This window comes from Somniosus microcephalus, chromosome 2, assembly GCF_052327205.1.
Source record: "Somniosus microcephalus isolate GS21.2 chromosome 2, FLI_Smic_1.0, whole genome shotgun sequence".
NCBI lineage: Eukaryota > Metazoa > Chordata > Chondrichthyes > Squaliformes > Somniosidae > Somniosus > Somniosus microcephalus.
In genome coordinates, this window is record NC_140988.1 from 131,190,803 (window position 1) to 131,202,568 (window position 11,766).

Sequence of the window (11,766 nt, forward strand, 5' to 3'; positions counted from 1 at the left end):
TGATCCCAGGGGTGCTTGCGAACCGCCTGCACCCCTGGAATACGTGGGCCTCTGCGCGCGTGGACCCGGAGAGGCCCAGGATTGCGAATCTCCATATTTCGCGGGCCACCAGGTAAATGCGTAGATTTTTTACAGGTTTGAGGCATCTGCCCGCAGGAGGCATCCGATCACAAATTTTGGGCTATAAATTCTGCCCAAACACACAGTTCATCTGACATGACCAAGAATATAATTTATTTGATGCAATAAATATGCAATGATTCTTGTAGAAATTCTTTAAAAGCCAAACCAAGAATTGCGGTTGGCACAGTCTTCATGTATGCCGAAGAACCAGTACCGAAGCAGCCTCAAATAATTTTTTTCCTTCCACTATTAGAAATAAATGATACACTGTACATTAAGTATGACGTTATCTCAAAACCCCTCCCACCCCCCACTACACCAAGTTGCATTTATATAGCGCCTTTAACATAAGTAAAACGTCCCATGGCGCTTCACAGGAGTGTTATCAAACAAAATTTGACACCGAGCCACATGAGATATTAGGACAGTTGACCAAAAGCTTGGTCAAAGAGGTAAGTTTAAAGGAATGTCTTAAAAGAACAGCGAGGCAGAGAGTTTTAGGGAGGAAATTTCAGAGCTTGGGGCCTAGACAGCTGAAAGTACGGTTGCTAATGGTGGAGCAATGAAAATAGGGTATACGCAAGAGTCTAGAATTGGAAGAGCGCAGACATCTCTGAGGATTGTAAGGCTGGACGAAGTTAGAGTTAGGGAGGGGCAAGGCCATGGAGGCATTTGAAAACAAGGATGACAATTTTAAAATTGAGGCATTGCCGGACTGGGAGCCACTAACTAGCCCAGAATCAGCAAGCACAGGGGTGATTGATGGGTGAGCAGGACTTGGTGTGAGTTAGGATATGGCAGCAGAGTTTTGGATGACCTCAAGTTTATGGAGGGTGGAAGATGGGAGGCTGGCCAGGAGAGCGTTGGAATAGTCAAGTCTAGATGTACCAAAGGCATGGATGAGGGTTTCAGCAGCAGATTAAAAAAAATTTTTTTTTAATGTTTTATTCGTTCTTGGGATGTGGGCACCACTGGCAAGGCCAGCATTTATTGCCTATCCCTAGTTGCCTTTGAGAAGGTGGTGGTGAGCCGCCGCCTTGAATCGCTGCAGTCTGTGTGGTGAAGGTACTCCCACGGTACTGTTAGGGAGGGAGTTCCAGGATTTTAACCTAGTGACGATGAAGGACAACAATGAGCTGAAGCAGGACAGAGTCGGGTGATTTAAAACTAATGATTTAAATAACCATACCAAAACAAGGTACTAGACTTAATTTTATGCGTATAGCTGACCGTGTTGTATCCTGCACATTCGGTGTGGCAGTGTTGAAATCTATTTTGTATTTTTATATGTACTATATATGATAGACTTTTAAAATTGCATTGAACTGCTATATTAAACGGTGCCATGTTAGGATAAGCAATAACATTCAAGGTAGTGTGCGATACTTAAACTATTTTTCGTTTAATTTTGTACTTTTTCATTTGGAAAAAATAGTTGTTACAGCTTTAAAACTCTTGCTGTTTGCTTTTTGAAAAAAAATCCTTTGAGTGCAGAAAAATCTGGTCTATTAGTACATTTTCCATTACTAATAGCTTATGCAGACCTTGGATCAGGCTATATTTTGTTTTGAATTAATTTTTGTAGAAGCGTGCAGAGAAAATATGCTTTATGTTGAATAGTGTTAAACTATTGCACTAGCTGTAATATATATTGCATTGTATGTACTACTTTGTTGGATTTGAAGATATTTATTTTTGACATTCTCTGCACTGTGAACTAAATAGTTTTATTTGCACAACTATAGGTCACCCAAACATCAGAGGGTTTCTAAGCCATGGTGGTCTGAATGGTATATTTGAAGCGATGTACCATGGTGTACCTGTAGTTGGGATTCCCCTTTTTGGTGATCACTATGATACAATGACCCGTGTGCATGCCAAAGGCATGGGAATATCATTAAACTGGAAAACAATGACAGAAGATGATCTGTACAATGCAATGGTGACAGTAATTGCTGATCCACGGTAAGAAAAAAACTTTTTTTTTCCAATATCTTGCAAGAGAATAAAGAGGTAAATTGTTGCGGTTGACTTTGTTTTGTTCATTATTGCTGCTGTAAAACATGAACAAACAAAAACTTCTGTTTATATAGAGCCTTTAAAGTTAAAAAGGCACAAGGAGCTTCACAGATGAGCGTAAAATAAAAGCATACGAATGGAAAAAGGATGCCAATTAAGAATGAGCGATTAGGCGGCTTGGCCAAAAACTTGGTTAAAGAGATGGGTTTTGAGGAGGTTTGTAAAGAGAAAGGGAGAGATTTAGAGCAGGAATTAGCCTTGGAGGGGGTACAGTACAGATTCACCAGAATGATACGGGGCATTAAAGGGTTAAATTATGAGGACCGGTTGCATAAAGTTGCTGTGTATTACCGTAAGTTTAGAAGACTGAGGGTGATCTAATCACTGTGTTTAAAATGATAAAGGGATTTGGTAGAACAGATAAAAGAAACTATTTCCTCTGGTGGAGGAATCCAGAACAAGGGGGCATAATAATATTCGAGCTAGGCCTTTTAGTAGTGAAATCGGGAAGCACATTTTAACGCAAAGGGTAATGGATATTGGGAACTCTCTTCCCCAAAAGGCTATAGATACTGAGACAATTAACATTTTCAAGATAGTAAGCCATGATTTAACTGAATGGCAAAAAAGGCTTGAGGGGCTGGCTGGCCTACTCCTATTCCTATGAATTCAAGTGTAGAACCCAAACATGAAGTCCAGAGTGATAAAAGGCCATTTGGGCCAACGAGCCTGCTCCATTCAGACTTCAGATATTTAATCCCAGATTTGCCTTATTGATAATTGCTTCACAATGACCAGATGCTTTAATTAATAACATGCAAGTCCTTTCTTTTTTCAGCCATTTGTTGATGGATGTGATCCCTGGATAGGTGATTGAGTTTGTGAATTTTTTAACTTGGCAGTTTGATTTTAGCTGTCTGTACAATTGTTTTGCAAAATAGGAACCTTTCATATTCATTAAAACGATAAGAACATGCACTGAGACCATGGCTCAGGCTATAAACAAACAGCAAAATTGCTTAATATGAAACAGGTATTCAGTACTAACAGTAATTATAAGGTATACTATTCTCAAAGTCAAAACAAGACACTTGTACACCACTAATCTTCAACATAAGATTGAACTATGAAACCTGGCCAGTCACTTAATGATGCTATCATGAAGGCTTTGAATAGCTCGATAACCCTGATGTTCTTGAACTGATTGGTGGGCTGAGTGAAGCATTTCAAATATAAGCTCACAATTGGAAGTTCCTAACTATGCACCTGTCCTTCAAAGGAACCACCAAGCATCATTGGCCCTACCCCCAATACACCTCGACAGTTTGTCGTCTGCTTGTGAATTTCACCTTTCTGACTAGCTTCATGTGAAAAATTTTGTTAAACTCCATTTGAAAGTCTAAGTAAACTGCTTCAACTGGATCATCCTCATCCACAAGAGGTCCAGTAGATTTGTATGGCTAACCCAGTTATATTACTTCCAAAACCATCCTGACTTCTTTGTGATAACTGTACTCTTTAAGATATTGCTTTATAGCATCCAATAGAACGTTCCACATGTATTTACAGAGAAAAATGTTTGATGGCAAATAGCATCAAGAAAGTAGTAGGGTCTTTTGAAAGCACTGTCAGGAATATAGTATCAAGCAACTGGAAAATAGCTAATTTTCAGAACAATATTTTGTATCAAGGATAATAGTAATTACTGATAAAGAGAAGGAAATGTTGGAGATCGAAAGAGGATAGGGCCCCAAAGTCAGATGGCATGTGTGCAATGGTACTTAAAGAAATGGAAGATGAAATTGGTCAGATCTTTACAGATTAGAATTGAAAATTGAACCAAAAGATTGGAGAAAAGGGAACAAACACACCTACTTTGAGGTAGAACTGTCTTGAAAATTACAGGCTACTGATATCTGTCATCAATAAGATATTCGAAACTATCCTTAAAAAGGCTATTGTGAAACACTTAAAAATATGAAGTAATCAGGGCAAGTCAGCATGGCTTTGTGCTGGAGCTTGGGGGGGGTGGTGGGGATTCTTGCTGAACAACCTTGTTTGAATTATTTGAAGAGATATGAGCTTTTGTATAAAAGCAACTCCATGGGCATTGTTTATCCAGTTTTCTGCAAGGCTTTTGATGCAGTGGTTGGTCCGTAAGGTAGAAATCACAGAATCAGTGGGCAGTTATTGAGGCGCATTAGCGTTGTGCATGGAATTGTGTCAGAGTGATGGGAAGTGATTCATGGGATACCCTCAGGATCAGTTTTGGGTCCTTTGCTATTCACATTGTATGTCAATGATTTAGAAGTGCAAATAGGGACAAAACAGTTCAAAATTTACTGATGACACAAAGGAGGAAGATTGCAAACAATTCAGACCAGGCTAATCAGATCCTTAGGGATCTAGGTGGATTGGAAAGTTGGGCAAATGCAAAATTGCGACTCTGGAAGGAAAATAAACATTGAAACCATAAATCAAACTGTGTTGGTCTATGGGATAAGATGTTGGAGATATGGGTGGACAGATCATTGAAACCATCTGCACAATATGAAGTAGCAGTAAATAAATATATAGTGCATGGACTAGAACACATCACAGGACATGACATTGGTTCATCCATATCTGGAGTACAGTGTGCATTTTTGGTCACTATAGTACAGAAAGAACATCATGACACTTGGAAAAATGTGCAGTTAAGGACTACCCATCCTATTAGACAGCTGAGGTATGAGGATAGACTACAGAAGCTAGTTTGTTTTACACTGAAGAGAAGAGTAAAAGGGGATGTTATGGAGGTATTCAAGCTCTTTTAAGGATATCAACAAGTTGAACGCTGAGAAACTGTTTACCATGATTCTGAGAACAGCAAAGGGACAGGGGATGAAGCTCAAACCAGATATAACTTTCATTCAGAGGGTGATTAACGTTTGGAGTGGATTACCCGGGGAGATGATTAAGGCTGACGAGATCAATAGTTTTAAGAAGCTGGACAGACATTTTTTTAGAAAATCAATTGAGGGATATAGGTAGTAAACAGCGTATTTTGATTTTTAAACTCGGAGACTGGCCAGATAGACCAAAATCATCTTTTGTGACATGCGCATTTCAATGTATATCTTCAGTTCTGCAACTGTAAATGAAAATCTTGAGACATACAAGATAGTTTGCTTTCCAGAGCCTTTATCCTTGCTACTATACCCCATTTGTCACAAATCAAATTTTCTGAAAACGTACAAAGTTCATAAGAGGTTAATATGGTTTTGGAAGGTAATAATAACACTAAGAACAGTAACACTTTAATTTTATTAATAATGTAAACTTGTGCTATAATGTAAGAAATTGGCTCAAAACTGGAAACTATTGGGCCAGAAATTGGTGAACGGGGCTTGCCGCGCGTGCAAGCCCCGTATATGCACTTACCCCGCGCTACTGCCGATCAGCTCCAGGGACGCATGGACTTGGTGTTTGAAAAAGAAGAATCCCGGGCAGCGTATGACGTCACGCCGCCCAGGAGTGCAGCCAGCGCGAAGCCAGGAGCGTGCAGTGCAAGTGAGACACGCCCCTTGAGGTCTCAGTTTCACTGGACACGCCCCCAATGTTTCTGTCAAGCTGCTAAGCATTTTTACATGCAAAGCAGCAGTTTAAATAGGTTTTTGGAAGTTTTTTGAAGATTTTGAACTTTTATAAACTTTTTAAAATGTTTACATTATTTTGAGTAATCTGAAGTAGTTTTAAAGAGAATTAAAGCAATTTAAAGACTTTTAAAAGCCCTAAAAGAATTTTTTTAATTCCATTTATTTATTTAGCAATGTCGTCGTCATACGTGTCTTCACACTGTTCCCTTTGGGGAACTGTATGAAGTGGTGGAAGGATTTATGGCCATGATTAACGCTCATTCCGTGACCGTAACCATCTTTGAACCAGCCATTAGGGCGGTTAGTCCTATGGCGGGAGGGTTTTACGGGCTCCCACAAGCTATACAAGGAGGGGGGCCACCCACACCCACGGACGCAAATATCCCACTGGATGTCAACCCAGAATTTAGAGCCGGAGCTCCGACTCCACTTGCCGGGACTGTCTGGAGCGGGGTTCGAAACCCTACCCTGATCTGGCCCAGCGGCGGGGATCCTACCGCTATGACAAAGGCCCAATCCGATTAGCAACGTGAAATGGCAGCATAGGGCTCCAGTCACGGGGAGGGAAAAGGCGCAGGAAACGTATGGGTGTCACCTTTTGTGTGGAGTGGGCCTTTTGCGTAGCAGTAAGCATCCCCGCCGCTGGGCCAGAAGGAGTAGGGTTTTGAACCCCACTCCAGACAGTCCCGGCAAGTGGAGTCGGAGCTCCAACTTTAAATTCTGGGTGGACAGCCAGCGGGATACTTGCGCCCGTGGGTGTTCGTGGCCCCCCCCCCCACCTCAGATGGGTTGTGGGAGCCCGTAAAACCCTCCCGCCATAGGACTAACCACCCTAATGGCTGGTTCAAAGATGGTTACGGTCACGGAATGAGCGTTAATCACGGCCATAAATCCTTCCACCACTTCATACAGTTCCCCAAAGGGAACAGTGTGAGGATACGTACGATGATGACCTCTTGCGCAATGCACCTCCCTGGACCCTCAGTCGCAGATGCGAGGGGGCAAGTCGTGCAATTGTTAAATTTTTCATTTTATTGACATGTAAAATGTTGGCCCAGTAATTCCCTTCCAAATGCGCGAGTACGGTCGGGGTACTTACGCGTCTGGCCGGATGAAATGCCGGTTTTCAGCATGCACAGTGCATGTGGGGAAAACCGGCATTTCCTGTCCTCTGAACGAAGGGGTTCAGAGGCAGAACGCGTGCGGCTGCACAGGCAGCGCGTGCGCAGTATAATTCGTCGCTTTCATTAATGCTTTCAGTGAGGTCAAGTCATTACAACTTACACATGAAAAAAGCATGGGTACAGTTGCTCCAGAGGCTGCGGAGGAAGATATTTCTTATCGTGGAGCTTCTGAAAGTATGTATGTCTGTATATATTCCTTTGCGTGTTATGTATATATTCCTTTACTTATGTGTATGAATGTATTATTTAATTATGACTTTCAGAGAAAGTAACTTATTGGAAAATCATAATTAAAAACATACATTCATACACATTAGTAAAGGAATATAAAACATACATACATATACGTAAAGGAATATATGTGGACATACATACATAACTCATTCTCACATTCCATTCACACAGCCACAATTTGCTCCTTCTACCTACCGTTCTGAAAACCCTTTTTAAAAAAAAAAAAAAAAAAAATTATTACTTTAAAACTTACTTAAAATTTCTTAAAATAACTTCCCTCCCTTTCCCAAACAAAAATATTGCATTTCAGAAGCTCCACGATAAAATATATCTTCCTCCGCAGCCAATGAACAACTTTACACTAGCTTTTTTCAAGTGTAACTTCTAAGGACTTACCCTCACTGAATCATCATTGAAATCCACAAAGTTCACTGCGCAAGCGCTGCCTGTGCAGTCGCACGCGCTGTGAATAGACCTCGGGTCTGGAAATGCCGGCGTTCCCCCGCATGCGCTGTTCCTGCTGAACGCCGGCATTTCCAACGGCCAAATGCGTGAGTACCCCGATCGTACTCACGCTTCTGGCCGCGAATTTCTGGCCCAATATGTTCCAGAGTTGTTATCATGGTTTTTCTCTGGGGAAAGAACACGGACACAAAAAAAGACCAGAATCATTGGATTCCAGTATTCTGTCAAACACAGCCTGTTTTCCACCAAACACTGCTATTTTCGGGGATTCAAAAAGAAAAAGTGATCAGGCACAAGAGATTATTTATTATATTTGTATCCATAAAAATTACACATCCAACTTCAAAGTTTATTGTCTCTGTGCCTGGACAAATGGATTAAAAATGCTTTATGTCAAGATTAAATATAAAGACCGTGAGTATTGTGATGTATTATTTTTGTTAAATCTAGAAAAGCGGTTTAAAATAATTATTTGCATTGGAACTAATGGTTCTTTGTTGTAGTTTTTTCATTGATATGATTCTCCATTTTAATGGCATTGCCTGTCTATACAGCACTCAGTGTTTGTTATCTTGTTTTTAGCTACAAGCAACGTGCTGAACAGTTATCTCAGATTCATAGAGACCAGCCAGAACATCCTGTTAGCCGAACAGTTTACTGGATTAACTACATCCTCCGTTACAGTGGGGCAGAACATCTTCGTGCTGCTGTTTATAAGATCCGATTCTACCAATACTTTTTGTTGGATGCATTTCTGCTCGTTTCATTGAGTATTGTTGTTGCATTCAAGCTAGGATTGTGGATAGTGAAGCTGGTTGCCAAGAGGTTTTCATCTAAATTATTGCACGGTAAAGCTAATGGACACTGCTACAATGGAATAGCAAATGGTAAACATCGGAAGAATGGTCACGTCAAACATGAAAAAAAAGTGAAATGAATAATCTTATCTATCCTGTAATATTGGGAAAGATTTAACAGTTAACTATACTGTTGGTATAATACCACCTGTGTAACACACTACTGACAGCATTTAGGAAAATAACTGTGTTAATGTTCTCCACCATTTAACCTCATTTTGCCTAAAATTCCATGTGCTGACTAAAGGACCAATGAGCACAATTTAAAATGCAATACTGTATATCTGATTCTTGGCATTTCTGCACAAATTACTTTGGCACTGAAACTGTAAGGGCCTTAATTCTTGGAACATTTTATTATGAATTTTTATAAATTGTTTTGTGATTTATTAAAGTGTGTTGTGTGCCCCACCTTTTTTTTTAAAAAAAAAGATAAAAAGATGAAGGGTTTGATACTTGGGTAAAATTAGTTCAGTTTGGTTTTTTTGTTTTTCAGTGTTGACAGACGATTATGTTAGCTAGGACTATATTGAATAGTACACTAATTCAATTGTGATGTTGGTATAGTCAATTATTTGACCCATATGAAGAGGTTTTACTTGCTATGGCAAATGTCGTCTTTCTGATGGAAAACTTGTGGTCAGATCTCCTTATTGCTAAAGGATCTGCTTTTTACACCATTTCTATGAATTTTTTTAATGGATTGGGCACAAATCCAGGTATCCCTCACATACACAAATCCTTCACAAAATCAAAGTCAGCATGTAGTTTAATAATTGTCTTGTCAAGTAGTGCTCAGTGATGACCTAATTTCCAACTTCATTTAGGTTTTTTCAAACTTAAAATTACTAATTGTGTAGTTGATGTATTGTGTACCTTACAAGATGTAGATTGTTTTTCTTTTGTTAAAATTTGCAAATATGGGAAATGAAGCACTGTTATTTACAACATGAATGAACCAACACTTAGGTGCACAATGTTTTTACTTTGACTTGATTGGGAAGTGCTCTGCAAATCCCATTTAAAAATGCAGTGTCCGTGATGGGTGGCGACCTTTTCCCACATCACACTTCACTGAATTTTAGGTGCATCACCTTTTTTTTTCCCCAGAGTAATTTATTGACAGATTAAAATTGAGAAATACACCAGTAACATGATTATCCATCATAAACTAATCTCAGAATATGTATTGAATAAATGTGGTCTGAAAATTAATTTGCCATCCTAAAAAATGTTGAAGGGATTCCATCATGAATGAACACTTTGAATCCGTGAACAAAGCTGAAGGTTTATATTCTCTTATTTTAACCAGCTCCTTTTGTTCCACTCTTGCCCTGCTCTGATGCACAGAGCCTATAAACGTGAAGCCAGCTCACATTTGCATGCACAAACAAAATTGCTCCATAATATTGTTGCCCATCACTTGCCAAAGTATTTTTTACAAGGTCTTGTATTTTCCCATTAAACCATAGGTGAATAGTTTGTCAGCGGTTGTTACTTTTCAACAGTTTCATCTTGGCAGTTTCCTGTCCTATTGAACATCTCTGGGGCACACAATTCACTGTTTTGTAACTACTGTACTTACTGTAGCCCAGTGCTGCTTTCCTGTATCTTTGTCATAGATTGTCTACAGTGTGATGTGTTTACTTACAATATGTACTAGCCCTGCTGTGAGTGTAGATTTTATTTATTGTAATTAGAGTTCACGTGTCTGACAAAGGAACTAAGAGCATCTCATCTTACTATTGCCTCCTTGATTTTGACTAAGTTGTGACCCAAATAAGGACTGTATTTTATTTCTATCCCACTTGGAGCCACAGATGGCCACTGAATGTAGGAAAATAGGCAGGAGTTATGAACAGCTAATAGCTTTAAATGACTGGACAAATGAAAGTTAATGTAAATATGGTTACATTACTTTCATTTCTGTTCAAAGCCCTGTGCAATACTGCCATGAAGTGGCCCTAGGGAAAGCAGATTAACTGCTTCAGGAGGCTATGAGTGGTGGGGTGGTAACTAGGTGGCCTTAACATACGTACCATATGCAGATGTTTGTTTTAAAATAAAATAACAGATGCAATGTCTTCAGGCTGTAGCATAGTTGGGCTAAAGCTGTGAAAAAGCCAAGCAACAAGCACTGATTACATACTGGCCTGGAACTTTTCTCTTTTTTTATATGTATATATAAAATGGAAATGTCTGTAATTCCAGCTACAGTTTTAAATATATATATATATCTATATATATACACTGTCATCTGTTATTGCAGCAAAGTTAAATAAATGCAAAACATTGATAGTTGTGTTTATGCTTTACAATTGCTATGAATAATTATTATAGTTAATTGCATTACATGATTAGATAATATTTTTGCAATATTTTTTACTTAGCCATTATATTCCAATTTCACTTGATTGTTTTAAAAATGCAATGGGATTTGTCTTTAATTTAAATAGAATTACATTTTCACTCAAATGAAACAAAAAATGGCAAAGACCCCTTTTTTAAACCTGTTGCCACCAGTTGCATAGCTTGCCATTGAAGGTAATGAATGAAGAATTTGGACACTTTGGGCAACAGTTGCAGCCAGTGATATTTCTGTCTTCACTATGTAATCTCAATTTGGTAATGGGTTCATGTCCACAGTTCCTGACGCACTGAATTTGTGATCAGAAGTGAATACTTCTTAAGAAAACACTTGCACTGATGAAGATCATTTAGCTTTTCAAACCCACTCCTTCCACAGGCCATCTGTAGTCTACCCTATTTCATCTGGTGGTTCTGCCTACTTCCTGATCCCGAAAGGTAATGAAGCAAACTACAAGATAGCTAACCATCCATACCTCCACTATTAACCCCTTCCCAGGTGCTCTCTGACTAATGATAGTTCCTCCCTCAACTCAAACAGCACACTACTTCCATGTCCGGTACAGTGTTTGATTTAGAGATAGGAGTCATGGCTCAGTGGTAGGATTCTTGCCTCCGAGTCAGAAGGTTGTGGGTTCAAGCCCCACTCAGAGATTTGAGCACATAATCTAGGCTGATACTTCACAGTACTGAGGGATCACTGGTCAATATCTCATTGCTGTTTGTAGAACCTTGCTGTTTGCAAATTGGTTGCCACGTTTACTACATTACAAATAGTGACTACACTTCAAAAAGTAGTTAATTGGCTGTAAAGCACTTTGGGAAGTCCTGAGATAGTGAAAAGCACCATATAAATGCAAGTTTTTTTTTGATTGACCC

At 39.4% G+C, this 11,766-nt stretch overlaps 1 protein-coding gene across 5 annotated transcripts in view; it reads left to right on the forward strand.

The window, feature by feature from the left end:
* ugt8 (UDP glycosyltransferase 8) overlaps positions 1–10,816 on the forward strand; it is a 221,104-nt gene extending 210,288 nt beyond the window's left edge. For all 5 annotated transcript variants that reach the window (XM_085962656.1, XM_085962647.1, XM_085962639.1 and 2 more), the window contains 2 exons: positions 1,869–2,088; positions 8,246–10,816. In XM_085962656.1, the coding sequence (XP_085818782.1) occupies positions 1,869–2,088; positions 8,246–8,600 (575 nt within the window). In that variant the 3' untranslated portion in view covers positions 8,601–10,816. The remainder of the gene's footprint in view (positions 1–1,868; positions 2,089–8,245) is intronic.
* Positions 10,817–11,766: the final 950 nt, after the last annotated feature.